The sequence below is a fragment of the Manis javanica genome, chromosome 3 (genome assembly GCF_040802235.1).
Source record: "Manis javanica isolate MJ-LG chromosome 3, MJ_LKY, whole genome shotgun sequence".
NCBI lineage: Eukaryota > Metazoa > Chordata > Mammalia > Pholidota > Manidae > Manis > Manis javanica.
The window spans coordinates 54,963,495-54,989,294 of NC_133158.1; the positions used below are offsets into that span (position 1 = coordinate 54,963,495).

The 25,800-nt window shown below is 39.4% G+C and overlaps 1 protein-coding gene across 5 annotated transcripts in view; it reads left to right on the forward strand.

Moving 5' to 3' along the window:
• Positions 1-25,800, forward strand: part of RNF168 (ring finger protein 168) — a 96,312-nt gene that overhangs the window by 12,499 nt on the left and 58,013 nt on the right. For 4 of the 5 annotated variants that reach the window (XM_037013172.2, XM_073231444.1, XM_037013171.2 and 1 more), the window contains exons 2-3: positions 13,181-13,257; positions 25,112-25,291. In XM_037013172.2, coding sequence (XP_036869067.1) covers positions 13,181-13,257; positions 25,112-25,291 — 257 coding nt within the window. The remainder of the gene's footprint in view (positions 1-13,180; positions 13,258-25,111; positions 25,292-25,800) is intronic. The other variant, XM_073231443.1, reaches the window with a different exon arrangement.

Genomic DNA, 25,800 nt, shown 5'->3' on the forward strand with positions numbered 1-25,800 from the left:
CATGGCACTTTGGTTCTGTGCCAAGGCTGTCCTTCAGCACTTATCCAGGCTTGCACCTAGCCTGTGGATCAGCCCAAGGTGAAAGCTTTGGGTCTTCTTGGGTATTTTCTGAGAATGTGCCTTACTCTGGGTCTGTTCTGCTCCCTCTAGAACCAGGGGCCGGTGTCCCCCTCTGAGAACATGGGTTTCCCTGTTTAAGACTGAGGAGGAGGTAGAGTAAAAGCAAGCACAAATACCACAAAACGTTCTTAACTGTTTTGAAGTTGCCTTTTTCTTTTTAATTCATTTTTTTACTCAAGTATAGTTGACATACAGTATTATCACGTATACAACATAGTAATTGAACAATTACACACATTATCAAATCCTCACCTTAACTAGTACAGTTGCTATCTGTCAACATAGGAAGAAGTTACAGAACCCGTGACTATATTCTCCATGCTGCACTTCCATCCCTGTGAATAACTTATATTATGATTGAAGTTTTTATGCCTCTCTGTCCCCGTTCCCTTGCCCCAACCCCTCACCCATGGTAACCACCAAGTCATTCTCAGTATCTGTGAGTCTACTGGTGTTTTGTGCTTTTTGTTTGTTTTTGATTCCACATAGAAGTGAAACCATATGGCATTTGTCTTTCTCCTCCTGGTCTTTTTCTTGATTCATCATTTTCTTGTTTCTGTAAACCTTTGATTATTTTCCCGAGTTCTGACAATGTTGACTCTGATAGTTTCTGTGGAGAAGTTAGAGCTTGGAGCTGCCTTCTCTGCCATTTTGCTGACATCACCCACTAGCCTCCTCTTAAGTACTTACCACTAAAATTGCCATTGTGTTCAAGAGTGCCCTTATGCTAGAACTTCTCCACATTCTTTTCTAAATAAGTCAGTTTCTTTGAAGCCTTCAGTTCTTAGGGCCTGCCTCTTTCCCTGGGCAAAATCTCTGGAGCTACAGGCAGAGACAATGGCTTCCTTTTTCTCTTTATGAGCAGATTGGTGGGCAGGCATGGTAACCTCTGGTCTTATTGGCTTGCCTCTCCTAAAACCTTTGCCTTAAGAGTGAGCTGTGATGAGGGTGATGGGCCACCTCACATTTTTTGCCTGCTGTGCCTGGGGTAAGACTTCCATTCTATGAGTGGGAAATGGATTGAGGAAGGAAGCCCACAGACTGTCAGCTCCACTCACCTATGGTGCCTCTGCAACACTGGACTGGAAGGGATAAGAAATGCTGACAGTCTGCTCTTCCCGGAGGGATGCTGTAATTCTTGATTGGGAGCTGAGGAAACGGGAATCCCTGTCTTGGCCATGCTCACTTGGAGTGGAGCTTTCCTTTGGTTTAGCTGGGTGGTAGGGAACAAATTGTGGCCCAAGTGCCGCTTTTTAGTAGATTTTGTGGGTGAAATACTGCATTTGCTGTATATACTCCAAAGGGCAATTTCCAGGGAACCAGTTTTTTATACCTTTCTACAGTGATGGTGGTTTTGTTGAAAAATAGGTTTGCAGATCTCCTCACTCTACCATTCTGAAAGTTGTTCCTCCTCACTGTGTTTCATGTAAATTTTACTGAAGTATAAAATACCTATGAAAGTGTACAAATCACAAGTCTACTGGCTTTCAGCCTGTCTCAGCTTTTGATGTGCCTTCCTCACTAAGCTTAACTCAAAAAAAAAATAGTTTGGAATGTTGTGAGTAGTACTAAAATGTGACACAGAGATATGAAGTGAGCAAATGCTGTTGGGAAAATGGTGCTGATAAACAACGCAGGGTTGCCACAAACCTCCAATTTGTAAAAAAACAGTTATCTATAAAGTGCAATAAAACAAGGTATACCTTAGACTGGGCTTAAACAATAGTAATTTATGTCCCACAGTTCTGGAGTCTGGGAGAAATCTAAAGATCAGATGTGCTGGCCAGCCTGGTCTCTTGTTGGGCCTCCTCCTGGTTATATCCTCACATGGTGTAGAGCTACTTATAGCTCTCTGGTCTTTTATAAGGGAACTAATCCCAATTATGAGGGCTCTACCCTCATGACCTAATTACTTCCCGAGATCCCACCTCATATTGAAGTAGATTTTCAACCAAATTTTGAAGGACACATTCAGTTCACTTACAACATCCTCACCAACATTAGGTGCTATCTTTTTAATTTTAACTGTTCTGATGGGTTTATTATAGTATCTCATCATAATTTTGATTTCCATTTTCCAGGCGACTAATGAAGTTGAGTCTTTTTTTATTGTTTACTGGCCATTTGTGCATCTTCCATTGTGAATTATCTGTTTCAGTCTTTTGCCCCTTGAGTTGTTTATCCTTGTAGTAGTTCTTGGATAGCAGTACTTTACCAGATATGTTTTGTGAATAATTTCTTATAGTCTGTGGCTTGCTACTTATTTTCTTAATGGTGTCTTTTGATGAACTGAAATTTTTCATTTTCATGAAGTCTACTTCATAAACTTTTACAGTTATTACTTTCTGTGTCCTATCTAAGAAGCTTTACTTATCCCATAGGAATATAACTTAGCTGTTTTTTTCTAAAAGCTGTATTGTTTCAGCTTTTATGTTTAGATCTGTGGTCCATTTCAAGTTGATTTTTTAATGGTGTGTGAGAAAGGAATTAGGGTTAATTTTTTCCTATATGGATATCATTTATTCCTGCACCTTTGTTAAAAAGGTTTTTCTTGTTAGTATGGATCTGTTCTATTCTCACTGATTTGTTGATTCCATTGTTAAAATCACACTCTTGATTACTGTAGTTTTATAGTAAGTCTTGAAGGCACATAGTGATAGTTTTCCAATTTTATTTTTCATGTTGGTTTTGGTATTTATTCTAGGTCCTTTCTATTTCCATATAAATGTTTTAATCAACCTGTCTATTTCTACTGAAAGTCTGGTAGAAATGTGGGGTTGTGTTGAAACCATAGATCAGTCTGGGGAGAATTGACATCTTAGCAATATAGAGACCTCACACCAGTGAAAATACTATCTATCTCCATTTACTTAGGTCTTCTTTAATTTCTCTCAGTAATGTGTGTACAATGTAGTGAGGACATACTATACATTGTTACATGTTAAATTGTGTCTCCCCAAAAAGATATGTTGGAGTCCTGACCCCGAATACTTTTCAGAATGTGACCTTTCTTGGAAATAGGACGTTTATTGAGGTAATCAAGTTAATCACTAATTCATTATGATTGCTTGTATGGGGGAAATTTGGACATAGAGACACACACTGAAGGAAGATGGTATAAAGATACACAGTGAGAACATTATGTGAAGACAGCCAAGGAACACCAAAACTAGAAGCTAGGAAGAGTGAAGGAGGATTCCTCTACAGGTTTCAGAGGGATCTTGGTGCTGCTGAGCAAATGTAACTGGGAGAAGAAAACTGTTTATTTCCATGAAGATGCAGGTAGAGTCAAGTTGAGTGATGGAAGAATAATTTTATTTGTTCAAGTTAGGTTCTATTTTCACTTTTAGTTCAGTATTGGACATTCAATTCTTTAACTTGGATTTATCCTTCAGAATAAAATTAAAAGTGTGAGAATAAACTTTATCTATTTATCTATTTATTTAATGGGAATAAACTTTTAGTGAATCCTGGCTGCTGCGGAAGAACACCTATGGTAAAAAAAAAAAAGCAGTATTAAGTACAGTGGGAATGTTAGGCAGAAAAACAGACATGATTAGGGTGGGGAAAGAATAAAGCCAGTATAGCCCACTAAAGGGGCTCAGAAAGTTAAACCAGATAAAACTGGAGAGCCAAAAAGGACACACAAGAGTTAATAGGTTAATTAGTTGAAGTTCCAAAGGCTAGGAACAACTTGGAATGTCCAGATATTCCCTAGATAAAGAAATCATCTGAGTGCAGTCCATGTCTTCATTGTACCAATTAGATCTCGCCATTGTAAAATCTGTTTAGCCTGTGAAAAAGACCCAGCTTATTCTTTAACTTAACCTATATGCTGTTCTTCCTCTTCTTCCAGTCACTTAATTAAGTAACTCTGTAACCAGGGCAGGAGACAGACCTCTGAAGTGTAAGTAAACCTATGTGGACAACAAATGCTGAAGTCCAGTCTAACACAGTCACCTAAATAACCTTATTCTTAAGGCAAAACTTCAAAGGAATTATGAATCACCTGTATACATCATGCCTTATGCTAACTCCTACCCAAAAAGGCTCTATGAACCCCAGACCCTAAACCCTTAAGTGCACCTCCTCTCTGAGGTTGCCTGTAGTCCCCTTTCTTCTCTGTTCTACTCCAGATAAGTAGGGAGGGTCTACTAAGAGCTCTGATTTGGGCTTGCAAGTTCCCGTTGCCTGAGTGACCCAGACAGGACTGTAACTGTACAGTAATGCTTTTTAGTAGCCTGCCTGAAAATCTCCTTTCTTTGCTTTGGGAAGTTCTCAGAACATAGTCTCACTCCATTCAGTGCTCTCTGTGGCTCCCCCAAGTCCTGGGATGGTAAGCACTTAGTTCCCATATTGTCCAGATTCAAGCAGACACTGGATGCCAGATAACCCTGGCTTTAGAAGTTGGCAAGGGATTTGCCCAATGCTGAGCAGGAGTTAAATAAGCTTCCCTTTCTTGCCTTTGTCTACCTTGACTCTAGCATGCTCCTCCCTTGGAGTGTATTCAAATAAAACTTGGAGTGTATTCAAACAAAATTTTCATTCTGCTTTGCTACTGTGTTTCTGCCTTTCAATTATTTGTTGCAGCAGGGACAAGAACCAAGAGAATAAACTCAATCCCTAACAGAAACTTTAGAGTTGACCAAAATTGAGCAGTGTTGAGAATTGTTTCCAACAGTTGGAGGAAGTTTACTGTCATAGTCATATTTAGTCTACAAGACTGATGTTGTTCAAATTCTTCATACACTTAGAAATTGTTTAAGAAGAGCAAATAATTATTGCACCTAGATATTGGAAGTATTTTAAGACAATTTTAATTTGTTGTGTCTTTGGCTGAAAAAGTAATTAATCTTAGTTTAGATTTACCTTGTGTACAATAAGTAAACTTTAAGATTTTTAGTAGTTCCATGTTTTTAAAAAATTCTCATCCTACTATACTTAAGTATCTCCTATAAATCTCCAGTTCCTTTCCTCTGCCCATTATCTTAGTGTGATTTTCTTAATCTGTAGAAGTTCTTGTTATATTCTGGACATTCATTCTCTATTAATTTATGTGCTTGTAAATAACTTCTCCCAGATTGTTGTTTGTTTTTAACTTTATGATCTTTTCTACCATATAGAGGTTTTGATTGTTTGGATTGCTTCTGTTATTCAGGAAATCCATCCTGTTTTAAGATTTTGAATTTCTCTCCCATACTTTCCTTTCAGTCATTGGCAGTTTGTTTCTGTAAAAACAATTTTTAATTCGCCTACAATTTGAATGTTGTATGAGGCAGGCATCTTAGTTTCTTTCCCTCAGGGATTGCCAATTATAACCACACTGCTTGGTGAATGATACGTCTTCATTTTATGCTGTTTCCCTAATCAAATGCCTATATTCCAGGGCTGTTTTTAGTCTTTCTATTTTTTAAATCTCTTGATATTTGTGTCAGTACCACACATTCTTAATTGAGTTTTGATTAATTTCATGTTTTGAAACTAATATAGTAAGTTTATTATTTTGTAAATTATGTTAGCTATTTTTTATTATATATAATATGTAATGGGAGGTACTTTTTAGAGCTTTATGTGTGTAGTAAAATATACATAAAATTTACCATTTTAACTATTTTTTCTTAATTTTTTATTAAGGTATTATTGATATACACTCATATGAAGGTTTCACATGAAAAAAGCAATGTGGTTACTACATTTACCCATATTATCAAGTCCCCACCCATACCCCAATGCAGGGACTGTCCATCAGTGTAGTAAGATGCCACAGATTTACTATTTGCCTTCTCAGTGCTACACTGTTCTCCCCGTGATCCCCCACACCATGTGTACTAAACATAATACCTCTCAATCCCCTTCTCCCTCCCTCCCCACCCACCCTCCCCCACTCCTCCCCTTTGGTAATCATTAGTCCCTTCTTAGAGTGTGAGTCTGCCACTATTTTGTTCCTTCAGTTTTGCTTCATTGTTATACTCCACAAATGAGGGAAATCAGTTCGCACTTGTCTTTCTCCGCCTGACTTATTTCACTGAGCATAATGTCCTCCAGCTCCATCCATGCTGTTGCAAATGGTAGGATTTGTTTCTTTCTTATGGCCAAATAGTATTCCATTGTGTATATGTACCACATCTTCTTTATCCATTCATCTACTGATGGACACTTAGGTTGCTTCCCTATCTTGGCCATTGTAAAAAGTGCTGCAATAAACATAGGGGTGCATATGTCTTCTTGAATCTGAGAAGTTGTATTCTTTGGGTAAATTCCAAGGAGTGGAACTCCGGGGTCAAATGGTATTTCTATTTTTAGTTTTTTGAGGAACCTCCATACTGCTTTCTGTAATGGTTGAACTGGTTTACATTCGCAGCAGCAGTGTAGGAGGGTTCCACTTTCTCCGCATCCTCGCCAGCATTTGTTGTTCTTAGTCTTTTCTATGTTGGCCATCCTAACTGGTGTGAGGCGATATCTCATTGTGGTTTTAATTTGCATTTCCCTGATAATTAGGATGTGGAGCATCTTTTCATGTGTCTGTTGGCCATCTGAATTTCTTCTTTGGAAAACTGTCTCTTCATATCCTCTGCCCATTTGCTTTTTGGGTGTTTAGGCATCAGAGTTCTTTATATATTTTAGATGTCACTTACAAATATATTCTCCCATACTGTAGGGTGCCTTTTGTTCTGCTATGGTGTCCTTTGCCATACAGAAGCGTTTTAATTTGATGTGGTCACATGAGTTCGTTTTTGCTTTTGTTTCCCTTGCTTGAGGAGATGCGTTCAGGAAGAAGTTGTTCATGCTTATATTCAGGAGACTTTTGCCTATGTTGTCTTCTAAGAGTTTTATGGTTTCACGACACATTCAGTTCTGATCCATTTCGAGTTTACTTTTGTGTATGGGATTAAACAGTAATCCAGTTACATTCTCTTGCATGTAGCTGTCCAGTTTTGCCAACACCAGCTGTTGAAGAGGCTGTCATTTCCCCATTGTATATCCATGGCTCCTTTATCATATATTAATTGACCATATACGGTTGGGTTTATATCAGGGCTCTCTAGTCTGTTCCACTGGTCTATGGGTCTGTTTTTTTGCCAGTACCAAATTGTCTTGATTACTATGGCTTTGTAGTAGAGCTTGAAGTTGGGGAGCATAATCTGCCCCGCTTTATTCTTCCTTCTAAGGATTGCTTTGGGTATTTGAAGTCTTTTGTGATTCCATATGAATTTTAGATTTTCTCTAGTTTGTTGAAGTGCTGTTGGTATTTTGATTGAAATTGCATTGAATCTGTAGATTGCTTTAGGCAGGATGGCCATTTTATTTTATTTTATTTATTTATTTTTTTGGAGAGGGCATCTCTCATTTATTGATCAAATGGTTGTTAACAATAAAATTCTGTATAGGGGACTCAATGCACAGTCATTAATCAACCCCAAGCCTATATCTCAACAGTTTCCAATCTTCTGAAGCATAACAAACAAGTTCTTACATGGTGAACAAGGTCTTACATAGTGAATAAGTTCTTACATGGTGAACAGTGCAAGGGCAGTCATATCACAGAAACTTTCAGTTTTGATCACGCATCATGAACTATAAACAATCAATTCAGATATGATTATTCGTTTGATTTTTATACTTGATTTATATGTGAATCCCACATTTCTCCCTTATTATTGTTATTATTATTACTTTTAATAAAATGCTGAAGTGGTAGGTAGATGCAAGATAAAGGTAGAAAACATAGTTTAGTGTTGTAAGAGAGCAAATGTAGATGATCAGGTGTGTGCCTGTAGACGAAGTGTTAATCCAAGCTAGACAAGGGCAATAATATATCCACAGATGCAGAAGATTTCTCTCAAAACAGGGGGGTTGAGGTTCTAAGCCTCACCTCTGTTGATCCCCAATTTCTCACCTGATGGCTCCCCTGCAACTGTGCCTGTCTTAGGTTGTTCCTCCCTTGAGGAATCTTACCCGTCTCTGGCTAACCAGTCATCTTCCGAGGATGGCCATTTTAACAATATTAATTCTTCCTATCCATGAGCACAGGATGTGTTTCCATTTATTGGTATCTTCTTTAATTTCTCTCATGAGTGTGTTATAGTTTTCAGGGTACAGGTCTTTCACTTTCTTGGTTAGATTTATTCCTAGGTATTTTATTCTTTTTGATGCAACTGTAAATGGAAATTGTTTTTCTGATTTCTCTCTCTGCTAGTTCATTGTTAGTGTATAGGAATACAACAGATTTCTGTGTATTAGTTTTGTATCCTGCAACTTTGCTGAATTCAGATACTAGATCTAGTAGTTTTGGAGTGGATTCTTTAGGGGTTTTTTATGTACAATATCATGTCATCTGCAAACAGGGACAGTCTAACTTTTTCCTAGCCAATCTGGATGCCTTTTATTTCTTTGTGTTGTCTGATGGTCGTGGCTAGAACCTCCAGTACTATGTTGAATAGAGGTGGGGAGAGTGGGCATCCTTGTCTTGTTCCCGATCTTAAAGGAAAAGCTTTCAGCTTCTCGCTAAGTATAATGTTGGCTGTGGGTTTGTCATGTATGGCCTTTATTATGTTGAGATTCTTGCCCTCTATACCCATTTTGTTGAGAGTATTTATCATGAATGTATGTTGAATTTTGTCAAATGCTTTTTCAGTGTCTATGGAGATGATCATGTGGTTTTTGTCCTTCTTTTTGTTGATGTAGTGGATGATGTTGATGGGTTTTCTAATGTACCATCCTTGCATCCCCGTGATGATTCCCACTTGATCATGATATGGATGATCTTTTTTATATATTTTTGAATTCAGTTTGCTAATATTTTGTTGAGTATTTTTATATCTATTTTCATCAGGGATATTGGTCTGTAATTTTCTTTTTTTTCTGTTCTCTTTGCCTGGTTTTGATATTAGAGTGATGCTGGGTTCATAGAATGAGTTTGGAAGTATTCCCTCTTCTTCTACTCTTTGGAAAACTTTAAGGAGTATGGGTATTAGGTCTTCACTAAACGTTTGATAAAATTCAGCAGTGAGTCTTGTCCAGGGGTTTTTTTCTTAGGTCGTTTTTTGATTACCAGTTCAATTTCATTGCTGGTAATTGGTCTGTTCAGATTTTCTGTTTCTTTCTGTGTCAGTCTTGGAAGGTTGTATTTTTCTAGAAAGTTGTCCATTTCTTCTAGGTTATCCAGTTTGTTAGCATATAATTATTAGAGCAAATTCTCTAATAATTCTTTGTATTTCTGTGGTGTCCATCATGATTTTTCCTTTCTCATTTCTGATTCTGTTTATGTGTGTAAACTCTCTTTTTTTCTTGATAAGTCTGGCTAGGGATTTATCTATTTTGTTTATTTTCTCGAAGAACCAGGTCCTACTTTCATTTATTCTTTCTATTGTTTTATTCTTCTCTATTTTATTTGTTTCCGCTCCAATCTCTATTATGCCCGTCCTTCTACTGATTTGGGGCCTCATTTGTTCTTTTTCTAGTTTCGTTAATTGAGAGTTTAGACTTTTCATATGGGATTGTTCTTTCCTGAGGTAGGCTTGTATTGTAGTATTCTTCCCTCTTAGCATGGCCTTCACTGCGTCCCACAGATTCTGTGTTTTTATTCGGTCATTGATCCATTGATTATTTAGGAGCATGTTGTTAAGCCTCCATGCATTTGTGGGCTTTTTCATTTTCTTTGCGTAATTTTTTTCTAGTTTCATACCTTTGTGGTCTGAGAAGCTGGTTGGTACAATTTTAATCTTTTTTAATTTACTGAGGCATTTTTTGTGGCCTAGTGTATGATCTATTTTTGAAAATGTTCCATGTGCACCTGAGAAGAATCTGTATCCTGCTGCTTTTGGGTGGAGTGTTCTGTAGATGTCAGTTAGGTCTGTCTGTTTTAATGTGTTGTTCAGTGCCTCTGTCTCCTTATTTTCTGTCTGGTTGATCTGTCCTTTGGAGTGAGTGGAGTGTTGAAGTCTCCTAGAATGATTGCATTGCATTCTACTTCCCCTTTTAATTCTTTTAGTATTTATTTCACATATGTAGGTGCTCTTGTGTTGGGTGCATAGTTAATTATAATGGTCATGTCCTCTTGTTGGATTGATCCCTTTATGTAATGTCCGTCATTGTCTCTTGTGAGTTTCTTTGTTTTGAGGTCTATTTTGTCTGATACAAGTACTGCAATTTTTCTCCATATTAATTGCATGAAATACCTTTTTCCATCCCTTCATGTTTAGTCTGTGTATCTCTTTGGGCTTGAGGTGAGTCTGTCACAGGCAGCATGTAGTTGGGTCTTGTTTTTTTATCCATTCAGTGACTCATTGTTTTTTGATTGGTGCTTTCAGATCATTTACCTTTAGGGTGATTATCAATAGGTATGTACTTATTGCCATTGCAGGCTTTAGACTTATGGTTACCAAAAGTTCAAAAGTAACTTTCTTACTTCAAAGGTAACTTTCTTACTATCTAAGAGTCTAACTTAACTCACATAGTATGCTATTACAAACACAATCTAAAGGTTATTTTATTTCCTCTCCTTTTTTTCTTATCCATTCTTATATATTGGGTATTATATTCTGTACTCTTTGTCTATCCCTTTTTATTACCTCTGGTGACAGTTTTTTAACCTTAGGAACACTTCCATCTATAGCAGTCCTTCCAAAATACACTGTAGAGATGCTTTGTGGGAGGTAAATTCTTTCTGCTTTTGCTTATCTGGAAATTGTTCAATCCCTCCTTCAAATTTAAATGATAATCTTGCTGGACAGAGTATTCTTGGTTTGAGGCCCTTCTGCTTCATTGCATTAAATATATCATGCCACTCCCTTCTGGCCTGTAAGGTTTCTGCTGAGAAGTCTGATGATAGCCTGATGGGTTTGCCTTTGTATGTGAATTTTTTTTTATCTCTCTGGGGGCTTTTAACTGTCTGTCTTTATCCTTGATCTTTGCTATTGTAATTATTATATGTCTTGGTGTTATCCTCCTTGGGTCCCTTGTGTTGGGAGATCTGTGCACCTTCATGGCCTGAGAGACTATCTCCTTCTCCAGATTGGGGGAGTTTTCAACAATTACTTCCTCAAAGACACTTTCTATCCCCCTTTCTCTCTCTTCTTCTTCTGGTACCCATGTAATATGAACATTGTTCTGTTTGGATCAGTCACACAGTTCTCTCAGTATTCTTTCATTCCTAGAGATCCTTTTTTCTCTCTGTGCATCAACTTCTTTGTATTCCTCTTCTCTAATTTCTATTTCATTTGTCATCTCCTCCACTGTATCTAATCTGCTTTTAATACCCTCCATTGTATTACTCAATGATTGGATCCCCATCATAAAATCGTTCCTGAGTTCTTGAATATTTTTCTGTGCTTCCATGAGCATACTTATGATTGTTATTTTGAAATCTCTTTCAGGAAGATTGATTAGTTTAGTCTCACTCCACCCTTTTTCTGTTCTTGAGGATTTTGCTTTGAACCAGGTTCCTTTGACATTTCATATTTGTATATGGCGCCCTCTAGGGCCCAGAAGCTCTACTTCCTGGAGCTGCTCAGCCCCTGGAGCGATGTTGGAGGTCGCACAGGAGTGGTTCTGCAGCCTGTGGGGAGGAAAGAGCTGTTTCCTCCTTCCTAACTGCTATGCCTGTCTCCACTGCCAGAACCACTGTGCCAAACACAGGTGTAACCTTCTATGCTTTGTGTTTATAGCTGTTGTAGGCGGGGCCTCCCTCTGTCCTGCCTGTTGCCACGGGAGGGTTTGCTGGTTTGCGAACCAGGAATGGGCTGGCCAGGAGGAAGGTGCAGCAGGCTGCATATCACAGTGGGAGGCCTTGGTGCTGCATAGCCAGCCAGGGGGATGGAGTGCTTGAAGCCTGTGAAAGTTCCCAGCCTGCTGGGCAGAGTGCACCCAGCCAATTTTGTCTACCTGTCCTTTCTCCTGAGCAGTACCCTCTATGCAATCCTTGCCCCTTTAGCAGCCTTCTCGCTTTTAGGAAGTCTCATACCGCCCACCCAGATCAGGCAGATATGCATCTGTTTTCCACAAGCAACTGGAACTCAGTCTCTGCAAGTATCCCGCCTGTCTTAGCTTTCCAACCCCACTAATCACCAGGACACCATGCTCCCAGAGGAGATCTCCAGAGCTAGGTCTTCAGCAGTTCCAGGCCTCCATTCCCTGCCTGCTCTGTTTCTCTTCCTCCCGCTGGTGAGGTGGGGTGGGGGAAGGGCTTGGGTCCTGGTGGGTTGTAGCTTTGGTACCTTACCCTGTTCCATATGGTCTGGTCTTTTCTCCTGGTGTATGCTGTCTGGTGCAGCCTTCTTTCCCATTGCTCTTTCTGGATTAGTTGTATTAATAATATTTTTGTATTATAATATGGTTTTAGGAGGAGGTCTCTGTCTCACCTCTCATGCCGCCATCTTTAATCCCCTTAGTGTTTCTCCTTAATCCTGTAGATTTGTTCCAAACATCTGGTGGTCCTTGGTTTTGCTTTCATATTTAAAACTGAGACTTCAAAAAAACGTTGTGTACATGTATAGTCACTGGAGCCTGGCAAACAGTGAGGTTAAGCTTGGCCATTATTTCATACCAGATTTCAGTGGGCTTTGTTCTGTATCTCCACCTCTCATATTAACTGCACTGGCTTTCTCTGTATAATTTGGTTTCTTTAAAAAAATAACCTTTCAAATGTGCATATGTGTGTTTACACACATTTGTAGGAAGAAATGCCTACCAGCCAAGTGTCCTGATCTAACAAATCATAAACTTTGAATTCACTATCCCACACTTACTCTGAACTCTCTTGTTTATTGATTGACACTTCCCCTAATCACCTTGCTACTGTAGGATTACTTTTTTTAAGTCTGCTACTATTATTTTAGTGGATTCTGGAGAAAGAGCTAAACATATGTATTTATACGCCATTTTGAACCAGAAAACATTCTTTTAAAATGGAATTCCATAAAGAAGATAGTGCTGTAGCTATTAGTAATTGTACATTTATTTTAGTTTCACATGTTTATATATTACTAGATTTAATAGAAGAAGCTAGCCATAAAAGTCTTACGTTGTCTATAATATTATTATCTTTCTTGATCTTAAACAGTTGATGACTGTCAGCCAGTTCGACTATTATGTAAACCTGGGGAATTGAGAAGAGAATATGAAGAGGAGATAAGCAAGGTAGATACTAAGCTGTTTTTTTGGGGAAAATTCTGTGCTTTGTTTTCAGTTCCAGAGTTTACAGTTTTATGTGCTCATATGTATAGTATACTGTGTTGAAATGTAAATAATTTTAATATACTTTAAAAAGGCTCCATTTTTTACATGTGTTAAAAAGTTACAAATTAGCTTTAATTTATTTATACATAATTGGTGCTCTTCATTTCCCTGAAGGTTTGAGCTTAAAGAATAAAAAAAAGCATTGTAAATTATGGGTGTCTTAGTCCTTTTGGGTTGCTGTAACAAAAATACATACCATAGATGGAAGTGACTAAAAATTTCTCACAGTTCTGGGTCTGGGAAGTCCAAGATTAAGGCTCTTACAGATCTGGGGTTGGTGAGGGCCTGCTTTCTGGCTTATAGACAACTGCCTCCTTGCTGTATCCTCCTATGGCAGAGAGAAAGAGAGAGAGACAGAGGTCATTCTCCCTTGTAAGGGTACTAATCCCTTTCATGAGGACTCCACCCTCATGACCAGTTACCTCATAAAGGTCCTATCTAAATAACATCACATTGGGGATTGGGGCTTCAACATGTGAATTTGGGGGTCAAATCAGTGAGGTTTAGTGAGGAGGGCACGAAGGGCTAATTGTGAAGTATCTAAATAGGAAGAGAGGAAGTAGTGCTTACAGAAGAGCCTTTGAATTTCACTAATCCTGGGAGAGCTCGTGTTCCTATTCCTCCTACTACCTGCTTAGTTATAGAGCCCTATTATCCAAAGAAATACAATGTGAGCCCATATATAATTTAAATTTTTCTAGTAGTCACATCTTTTAAAAGGATTTTTTTAAACAAATAAAATTAATTTTAATACATATTTTTAACCCAAAATATCTAAAATATTCTATGTAGTCAATATAGAGAGTATTATGTAAAATTAAAGTTATATGTCAGATTATATAATTAGGTCTTTGTCTTGCCAATGAGTTTCAGCTCTGGGCAACTTCACTGTGGATTCAATATGACCAAAGAAATGACAATAAAACATTCTTGGGGCGAAAGGGTTTATAACCAAGTTTATTTCCATGGTGGCGGTTCAATCACTAGAATCCTGTCCACTCAGAGCAAGTCTGTCTGCAGCAAGCTGTTCTCTGCCTCTGGGCCCCTCTGCCTGCACAGCCATTCTCTGGGCTTCTCTACCTGCACAACCATCCTCTGGGCAGCTGTCTTCTGGGCCTCTGCCCACACAGCCATCCACTGGACCTCTCTGCCTGCACAGCCATCCCAGTCTCTGTCCTTGGTACTGCCACCAATCCAGCCTCTCCTCTGCTCTCCTGCAGCCTTGCAGCAATGCCCCCATGTCCCCCAGAGCACTGGGCAGGGCTCTTTATGTATAAAGTCAGTAACAAAGCATTGCCCAACTGTGTGTAGGGAACTAGCCAACCAGGGCCATGTTAGAATCCTGGCCACAAGAACCTTAATTTTATCCACATTCCACCCCTTCAGGATTCTCGCCTCTCAGTCTATGTACCCTCAATCCTCTGCAATGGTCCCTGTGCAAGGAACATTGTATTCCAATTCCATAATCTACGATAATGCACAAATAAAAAAATTACAACAAATTATAATAATCCTCAAGCCTGAGGAGATCCACTGCTACCAAGTGATCATCTTGGCTGTCTTCAAACCAGTTCTACTCAAATGAGTTAACCAAAAAGACCATGGGTGGGCCTTACAATACCCACTTTCTCCAGCCTCTCCAGCAAAAAGTCTTACAGACACACAGGCCGATCTTGTTGCTTTATCTCTGCCTTCTGCTTTGTCCTCAGCAGCCGGAACCACCACTCCCGTACCAGTCACTGCCACACTCCAGTCATCCAATTTCTTTACATCTGCTTCTGCCTTTTCAAACCAACCCACACCTGAATCCTCATGACCTTCATGGGGCCCATTAAATTCTTTTTTTTTTTTTTTCACTGTTCAAACTGCTCTTGATAATTTTTTTTCTTTTTTTTTTCTGAAAAGGCATCTCTCATATTTATTGATCAAATGGTTGTTAACAACAATAAAATTCTGTATAAGGGAGTCAATGCTCAATGCACAATCATTAATCCACCCCCGCCTAATTTTCATCAGTCTCCAATCTTCTGAAGCATAACAAACAAGTTCTTACATGGAGAACCAATTCTTACATAGTGAATAAGTTACATGGTGAACAGTACAAGGGCAGTCATCACAGAAACTTTCGGTTTTGATCACGCATTATGAACTATAAACAATAAGGTCAAATATGAATATTCGTTTTATTTTTATACTTGATTTATATGTGGATCCCACAATTCTCCCTTTATTATTATTATTATTTTATTTTTAATAAAATGCTAAAGTGGTAGTTAGATGCAAGATAAAGGTAGAAAACATAGTTTAGTGTTGTAAAAGAGCAAATGTAGATGATCAGGTGTGTGCCTGTAGACTATGTGTTAATCCAAGCTAGACAAGGGCATTAAAACATCCACAGATGCAGAAGATTTCTCTCAAAATGGGGGGTGAGGTTCTAAGCCTCACCACTGTTGATCCCCAATTTCTCACCTGATGGCCCCCCTGCAACTGTGCCTGTCTTAGGGTTGATCCTCCCTTGAGGAATCTTACCCGTCTCTGGCTAACCAATCATCTTCCGGGTCCATACAGGGAGATATAAATTTGATAAGTGATAGAGAAGCCATATTGTTTGAAAAGCTTAGCTTTTTACTTCTTTGCAGATTTATGCCCTGTGGCTTCTATGCCCAGCATTTGTCTTGAGGTATCTTTACCACTTGGAGGAATTATGATACTTGGTAAATTTGACATGAGGCACGAATTCTATTTAAGGGTTGTAATTAGGAAGGAAGAAGAAAAGCTATAGAGGTAGCAGACGGAAGAAAACATGGGAAGATTATTTCTTTGACATATCTTCTTGTAGAGTAACTTAAGCATGTATAGGTTTTAAACTACTAACTAAATTGCACACACACATTAATATAATAGGAATACAGTTACATAACCAAAGCAGATCTTTAATTACCAGCCATCTCCAGTGAAGCCAAGAAAACCAGTTAGGCACCCTAGGGATTTGTGAAAATTTGTCTGTGATATAATGGATATTGTCCAACTGTACTTGAACAGTCTGAGAGAAATCAGACAAATTATAACAACCCATTCCTGGGAACTGTTCACATTCCATATGTTCTTTTAACAGTAGATAGTCTGTAGTCGTAAGATTTTGGAGCGCTACACCTTGCACTTCTGCTAATTCTTCGTTAAGTTCCAACAGTATAGATCCAGTCAAATTTGTTGTTTTACTGTATGCACAGCCCAGCTTAGATATCTCCTTCTTCATTCCAATGGCAAGTCCAGGAAATGGTGGGATGGATGCAGCTACAACTGCAGCATCACCTGGATCTTTGTTGAGGTTTTTTGATGATCATCTTCTGGTATGACTCTTCCAGAGAGTGCTGATGTTGGAAGTTCTTCTTCATATCGTATCTTAGTTCATTTTCTGGGTAGCCAAATTAGGCTTTGATCCTCTGTATAAACACAAACAGACCCTTTGCCCACACTTTGATATGCCCTTTATACCATTGTGTAGAACTCATTGGAGGTCACCGCACAGGAACTACTGTTAGTCCATTTTTGGGTTCTGTAAATCCGCTGCTGTTTTGTTCCTTCAGTTTTTCCTTTGTTCTTATACTCCACAGATGAGTGAAATCATTTGGTATTTCTCTTTCTCCGCTTGGCTTATTTCACTGAGCATAATACCCTCCAGCTCCATCCATGTTGCTGCAAATGGTAGGATTTGCCCTCTTCATATGGCTGAGTCGTAGTCCATTGTGTATATGTACCACATCTTCTTTATCCATTCATCTACCGATGCACATTTAGGTTGCTTCCAATTCTTGGCTATTGTAAATAGTGCTGCGATAAACATAGGGGTGCATCTGTCTTTCTCAAACTTGATTGCTCCGTTCTTAGGGTTAATTCCTAGGAGTGGAATTCCTGGATCAAATGGTAAGTCTGTTTTGAGCATTTTGAGGAACCTCCATACTGCTTTCCACAATGGTTGAACTAATTTACATTCCCACCAGCAGTGTAGGAGGGTTCCCCTTTCTCCACAGCCTCACTAACATTTGTTGTTGTTTGTCTTTTGGATGGCAGCCATCCTTACTGGTGTGAGGTGATACCTCATTGTAGTTTTAATTTGCATTTCTCTGATAATTAGCAATGTGGAGCATCTTTTCATGTGTCTGTTGGCCATCTGTATTTCTTTTTTGGAGAACTGTCTGATCAGTTCCTCTGCCCATTTTTTAATTGGGTTATTTGTTTTTTGTTTGTTGAGACGTGTGAGCTCTTTATATATTCTGAACGTCAAGCCTTTATTGGATCTGTCATTTTCAAATATATTCTCCCATACTGTAGGGTTCCTTTTTGTTCTATTGATGGTGTCTTTTGCTGTACAGAAGCGTTTCAGCTTAATATAGTCCCACTTTTTCATTTTTGCTGTTGTTTTCCTTGCCCGGAGAGATATGTTCCAGAAGAGGTCACTCCTGTTTATGTCTAAAAGGTTTTTGCCTATGTTTTTTTCTAAGACATTTATGGTTTCATGACTTACATTCAGGTCTTTGATCTAGTTTGAATTTACTTTTGTGTATGGGGTTAGACAATGGTCTAGATTCATTCTCCCACATGTAGATGTCCAGTTTTGCCAGCACCATCTGTTGAAGAGACTGTCATTTCGCCATTGTACGTCCATGGCTCCTTTATCAAATATTAATTGACCATATATGTTTGGGTTAATGTCTGGAGTCTCTAATCTGTTCCACTGGTCTGTGGCTCTGTTCTTGTGCCAGTACCAGATTGTCTTGATTACTATGGCTTTGTAGTAGAGCTTGAAGTTGGGGAGTGAGATCTCCCCTACTTTATTCTTCTTTCTCAGAATTGCTTTGGCTATTCGGGGTCCTTGGTGTTTCCATATGAATTTTTGAACTATTTGTTCCAGTTCATTGAAGAATGTTGCTGGTAATTTGATAGGGATTGCATCAAATCTGTATGTTGCTTTGGGCAGGATGGCCATTTTGATGATATTAGTTCTTCCTAGCCATGAGCATGGGATGAGTTTCCATTTGTTAGTGTCCCCTTTAATTTCTCTTAAGAGTGACTTGTAGTTTTCAGGGTATAGGTCTTTCACTTCTTTGGTTAGGTTTATTCCTAGGTATTTTATTCTTTTTGATGCAATGGTGAATGGAATTGTTTTCCTGATTTCTCTTTCTATTGGTTCATTGTTAGTGTATAGGAAAGGTACAGATTTCTGTGTGTTAATTTTGTATCCTGCAACTTTGCTCTGTTCCGATATCAGTTCTAGTAGTTTTGGAGTGGAGTCTTTAGGGTTTTTTATGTACAATATCATATCATCTGCAAATAGGGACAGTTTAACTTCTTCTTTACCACTCTGGATTCCTTGTATTTCTTTGTTTTGCCTGATTACCGTGGCTAGGACCTCTAGTACTATGTTAAATAAAAATGGGGAGAGTGGGCATCCCTGTCTACTTCCCGATCTCAGAGGAAGTGCTTTCAGCTTCTCGCTGTACAGTATAATGTTGGCTGTAGGTTTATCATATATGGCCTTTATTATGTTGAGGTACTTGCCCTCTATGCCCATTTTGTTGAGAGTTTTTATCATGAATGGATGTTGAATTTTATTGAATGCTTTTTCAGCATCTGTGAAGACTATAACATGGTTTTTGTCCTTTTTGTTGATGTGGTGGATGATGTTGATGGATTTTTGAATGTTGTACCATCCTTGCATCCCTAGGATGAATCCCACTTGGTCATGGTGTATGACTCTTTTGATATGCTGTTGAATTCTGTTTGCTAATATTTTATTGAGTATTTTTGCATCTATGTTCATCAGGGATATTGGTCTCTAATTTTCTTTTTCAGTGGGGTCTTTGCCTCGTTTTGGTATTAGGGTGATTTTGGCTTCATATAATGAGTTTGGGAGTATTCCCTCCTCTTCTATTTTTTGGAACACTTTAAGGAGAATGGATATTATGTCTTCTCTGTGTGTCTGATAAAATTCCGAGGTAAGTCCGTCCGGCCCCGGGGTTTTGTTCTTGGGTAGTTTTTTGATTACCGTTTCAATTTCTTTGCACGTAATTGGTTTGTTTAACTTTTGTGTTTCTTCCTTGGTCAGTCTTGGGAGGTTGTATTTTTCTAGGAAGTTGTCCATTTCTTCTAGGTTTTCCAGCTTGTTGGCATATAGGTTTTCATAGTAGTCTTTAATAATTCTTTGTATTTCTGTGGAGTCTGTCATGATTTTTCCATTGTCATTTCTGATTCTGTTGATTTGTGTTGATTCTCTTTTTCTCTTAATAAGTTTGGCTAGAGGCTTATCTATTTTGTTTATTTTCTCAAAGAACCAGCTCTTGGTTTTGTTGATTTTTGCTATTGTTTTATTCTTCTCAATTTTGTTTATTTCTTCTTTGATCTTTATTATGTCCCTCTTTCTGCTGACTTTAGGCCTCATTTGTTCTTTTTTTTCCAGTTTCAATAATTGTGATGTTTTAGACTATTCATTTGGGATTGTTCTTCCTTCTTCAAGTGTGCCTGGATCGCTATATACTTTCCTCTTAAGAGTGCATTTGCTGCGTCCCACAGAAGTTGGGGCTTTGTGTTGTTGTTATTTGTTTCTATATATTCCTTGATCTCTATTTTGATTTGTTCATTGATCCATTGGTTATTTAGAAGCCTGTTGTTAAGCCTCCATGTGTTTGTGAGCCTTTTTGTTTTCTTTGTAGAATTTATTTCTAGTTTTATACCTTTGTGGTCTGAAAAATTGGTTGGTAGAATTTCAATATTTTGGAATTTACTGAGGCTCTTTTTGTGAGCTACTATGTGGTTTATTCTGGAGAATGTTCCATGTGCACTTGAGAAGAATGTATATCCTGTTGCTTTTGGATGTAGAGTTCTATAGATGTCTGTTAGGTCCATCTGTTCTAGTGTGTTCTTCAGTTCCTGTGTGTCCTTACTTATTTTCTGCCCACTGGATCTATCCTTTGGGGTGAGTGGTGTGTTGAAGTCTCCTAAAATGAATGCATTGCAGTCTATTTCCCTCTTTAGTTCTGTTAGTATTTGTTTCACATATGCTGGTGCTCCTGTGTTGGGTGCATATATATTTAGAATGGTTATATCCTCTTGTTGGACTGAGCCCTTTATCATTATGTAGTGACCTTCTTTATCTCTTGTTACTTTCTTTGTTTTGAAGTCTATTTTGTCTGATATTAGTACTGCTACCCCAGCTTTCTTCTCACTGTTGTTTGCCTGAAATTTGTTTTTCCATCCCTTGACTTTTAGTCTGTGCATGTCTTTGGGTTTGAGGTGAGTTTCTTGTAAGCAGCATATAGATGGGTCTTGCTTTTTTATCCTTTCTATTACTCTGTGTCTTTTGATTGGTGCACTAAGTCCATTTACATTTAGGGTGACTATTGAGAGATATGTACTTATTGCCATTGCAGGCTTTAAATTCGTGGTTACCAAAGGTTCAAGGTTAGCCTTTTTAGTATCTTACTGCCTAACTTAGCTCGTTTATTGAGCTGTTATATACACTGTCTGGAGATTCTTTTCTCTCCCGTCTTATTCCTCCTCCTCCATTCTTCATATGTTGGGTGTTGTGTTCTGTGCTCTTTTTAGGAGTGCTCCCATCTAGAGCAGTCCCTGTAAGATGCCCTGTAGAGGTTGTTTGTGGGAAGCAAATTCCCTCAGCTTTTGCTTGTCTGGAAATTGTGTAATCCCGCCATCAAATTTAAATGATAGTCGTGCTGGATACAGTATCCTTGGTTCAGGGCCCTTCTGTTTCATTGCATTAAATATATCATGCCATTCTCTTCTGGCCTGTAGGGTTTCTGTCGAGAAGCCTGATGTTAGCCTGATGGGTTTTCCTTTATAGGTGACCTTTTTCTCTCTAGCTGCCTTTAAAACTCTTTCCTTGTCCTTGATCCTTGCCATTTTAATTATTATGTGTCTTGGTGTTGTTCTCCTTGGATCCTTTCTGTTGGGGGTTCTGTGTATTTCTGTGGTCTGTTCGATTATTTCCTCCCCCAGTTTGGGGAAGTTTTCAGCAATTATTTCTTCAAAGACACTTTCTATCCCTTTTCCTCTCTCTTCTTCTTCTGGTACCCCTGTAATATGGATATTGTTCCTTTTGGATTGATCATATAGTTCTCTTAGTATTGTTTCGTTCCTGGAGATCCTTTTATCTCTCTCTGTCAACTTCTATACGTTCCTGTTCTCTGGTTTCTATTCCTTCAATGGCCTCTTGCATCTTATCCATTCTGCTTATAAATCCTTCCAGGGTTTGTTTCACTTCTGTGATCTCCTTCCTGATATCTGTGATCTCCCTCCGGACTTCATCCCATTGCTCTTGCATTTTTCTCTGCATCTCCGTCAGCATGTTCATGATTTTTATTTTGAATTCTTTTTCAGGAAGACTGCTTAGGTCTGTCTCCTTCTCAGGTGTTGTCTCTGTGATCTTTGTCTGCCCGTAGTTTTGCCTTTTCATGGTGATAGAGATAGTTTGCAGAGCTGGTACGAGTGACAGCTGGAAGAGCTTTCCTTCTTGTTGGTTTGTGGCCTTCCTCTCCTGGGAGAATAGCGACCTCTAGTGGCTTGTGCTGGCAGCTGTGCGCAACAGCGCTTCTGCTTCCTGCCAGGCTCCTATGGAGTTTATCTCCACTGTTGCTGTGGGCTTGGCCTCGCTCAGGCTGCTGCTCCAAAATGGTGGAGCCCTGTTGGAGGGGGAGTGGCCGGGAGGCTATTTATCTCCATAAGGGGCCTCTGTGCTCCCTGCTGCCCAGGTGGTTAGAGTGCCCAGAGATCCCCAGATTCCCTGCCTCTGGACTAAGTGTCCTGCCCTGCCCATTTAGACTTCCAAAAAGCACTCTCCAATCCAAAGCAACAACAACAAAAATAAAAATTTTGTAAATAATTTAAAAAGAAAGAAGAGAAAAGGAAAATGCACGATTTTCTTTGTCCTCAGGCGCCCATCTCAGGCACCTGCTCACCGGTCTTGCTTCCCTGTTTCCCTAGTATTGGGGTCCCTGTCCCTTTAAGACTTCCAAAAAGCACTCACTGAAAAAAAAAATGGCCACTCCCGTTTCTTTGTTCTTTGGCGTCAGCCTCTGGCACCCGCTCACCGGTCCTGCCGCCCTGTTTCCCTAGTATCCAGGTGCCCACGCATGCACTGTGTCTGTGCTCTGGTCTGGATGGCTGGGACTGGGTGTTCAGCAGTCTTGGGCTCCTTCTCCCTCCCTGCTGACTCCTCTCCTCCCGCCGGGAGCTGGGGGGAGGGACGCTCAGGTCCTGCCAGGCCACGGCTTGTATCTTACCCCCTTCGCGAGGCGCTGGGTTCTCGCAGGTGTGGATGTGGTCTGGATGTTGTCCTGTGTCCTCTGGTCTCTATTTTAGGAAGTGTTGTCTTTGTTATATTTTCATAGATATATGTGGTTTTGGGAGGAGATTTCTGCTGCTCTACTCACGCCGCCATCTTGGCTCCTCCTCAGCCCATTAAATTCTTGCTTTGAGAAGCAGACCATAATTCCTTTTGTACTTGAACCTGAGGATAGAAGCAGATCATGGAGTGCTCCACAACCTGAGGAGGGGGCTGCACCTCTCCTGAAAGAACCCACAGTTGCCACGTCCTTCGGGCTTTCCACCAGCAGCTTTCAACCAGGTGGGGTTTCAACCAAGGAGGGGCCAGTGCCTCTGGCACCGGTAGGGCCTGCACCCCCACCTGTTCGTCAAACCTCTATTTCTGGGGCTGACGGCTCCACTACATTGTTCACCTGCCCCACAGCACCTGGCATCCTGCGCTCTCGTGTTGCTTCTTCTCCGGCCGCTTCCTCTCAGGCTGCCATGACATCTTTTACTATTTCCATGCCACTTCATAGTGACGTCATTTCAGTCAGCAACAAATTTTCTTTCTTTTTGGGGTGGACCCCAGTCCTCCACCCCTTCACAGTACAACATATCCAGTGGGGGACACTGGAATGCCTCCCTGTCCATAGGTACAGCCTGCTGAAACACTCCTTCCATGAGGGCCTTTTCTATTCCTTGGTCAACAATAAATCCTGCCAACTATGCCAATTGTGTTGCCAGTGGGTTTAGCCCTGGGCAAGTTCACAGTGGATTCAGTGTGACCAAAGAAATGACAGTAGAACATTCTTGGAGTGAAAGGGTTTATACCCAACTTTATTTCCACCGTGGCAGGTCAATCACTAGAATCCCATCCACTCAGAGTGAGTCTGCATGCAGCAAGCTGGTCTCTGCCTCTGGGCCTCTCTGCACAGCTGTCCCAGTTTCTGTCCTCAGCACTGCCACCACTCCAGCCTCTGCTCTGCCCTCCTGCAGCCTTGCAGCTGTGCCACCATGTTGCCCAGAGCACTGGGCAGGGGCTCTTTATATAGAGTCGATAATGACGCACTACCCACACGTGTTTAGTGAGCTAACCAACCAGGGCCAGGTGAGAATCCTGGCCATAGGAACCTTCATTTATCCAGTCTTAATTTCAAAAAGTTATATGTAAAAATTAATTATGAGAGATTTACATTATTTTTCTTAGTCTTTAAAATCCTTTTATAATACATATCAATTTGGACTAGTCACATTTCAACTGCTTGATAGTCACAAGCATCTAGTGGCTACTATATTGGACTATGCAAGCTCTGTAAAAACTGCTACTTATGATAGTTAATTGTTAGCATATTATCTAAGCAGTGTTCTTAAGTAAAGGTTTCACAGGAATAATTCAATCGTTACAAAAATATAGTAAGAATAGGTCTCAACATGTTGAATGGTTTTCACAAATAAAACAAAGCCCAACTTAAGTTACCTTAGAACAACTTAAAAAATTTAATTAACTGGAATTCCAGAGGGACTGGGGGCTTAAGGGCTGGTTTCATCCTGAATTCTAGCTCCGTTTCTTGGCTAACTTTGTCAGCTGGCTCTGTCCTCAGGCTTATAGCAAGATCACTGCAGTTTCAAACCTCAGGTGCATATACAACATGGCAGAGGAGGAAGAAGCAGTCTCTTTCCTTTATGGCATTCCTTTATGAGCAAGAAAATTTGAAAGTTCTTTAATGAACTTTCTCTCATTTCACCTTCACTTCAGTTGGATCAAAGACTTAACTCTTGAGTCAAATCCTTTGAATTTCTAAAAATGGTCCTTCAATTATTTCTTTCAGGAAGTGTGGTTTAAATGACTACAGGTGTGGCATTAAGTCCTGGAATCTGAGTTTGAGTCTCTACTCTGCCACTAACTGATCTAGGAAAGTTATTTGCTTTTCTGAATCTTTTTTTCTTTCCATTTATAAATCATATACTGACCATTGTGGTTATTTATTCAGCAGTTGCTCCACTTCTGCCCACTGTTTGGGGACTCATCCTACCTTCAAGGGAAAGGCCCTGAGTAGTCTCTCATTTTTATCTCTCCATCCACTTTGATAGTGTTTAGCTCAGAAACCTAGGCCTAAGTGGTCAGCACATGGCATGCTGCTGAGGGATAATATTGCCCAAAAACACTGCCACAATCTAACTGTATAGAATATGTGACTGAGGGGAGGAAGGATGAGGCTTTAATCAAAGATTTATTGACCTGACAGGGAGAGGCTTCCTGAGAGAGACTTCTTGATGACTGTTGTGCAGGAATTTGCCTCTTCAGATTTTTACTTCATTTGAAATATTAATTCCTGCCATTGTGTTCTTTTTTAAACTTCTGCTATTCTTAAGAAATCTTGCAAGTATACTAAAAAGTTCAGTGAAAGATTCTTCTTCTTTAATCATGCCTAAGGTGGAGGCAGAGCGACGAGCCAATGAGGAAGAAGAAAACAAAGCCAGTCAAGAATACATACAGAGATTACTGGCAGAGGAGCAGGAAGAGGAAAAAGAACAAGCAGAAAAAAGGCGAAGAGAGATGGAAGAACAACTGAAAAGTGATGAAGAATTGGCAAGAAAGTTAAGCATTAATATTGTACGTTTTAGGGGATAACTTTGAAGTATTAACATTCTCTTGCTTTGACTGAGTGGTTTTCAAAGATCTGAAGAAGTGTTCACCATAACCAGAATTGATTTCTGACATACTTGCTCTACTTAAAACAATTTTTGTTGCATATTATTATTATTACACATTTTCTTTAATCCAGGTATACTTTAACAAAATTTTTCGTATGTTAGTAAATTCAGGTTATGCAAGAAAGTTATTCAGTGAAAAGTGAAAGCTTCTGTTCCCCCTTCCATCTCCCCACTCCAATTCCTATTCTGTTGCAGCAGTCTCTCTTTCCCCAAAGATTAGCACTGTTAACAGTTTCTCATAACTTTTTTCTTATTCACCTAAAAAGGATGTATCACTCATGGTTTTTTTCCTTGCTGTTTTTTTACATGATACATCTAAAGACATTTTTCATATTACTACATATAGTCTATGTAATTCTTTTTAAGAGTGACATAGTATTCCATTATAAGGATGCATATCACTTTTTG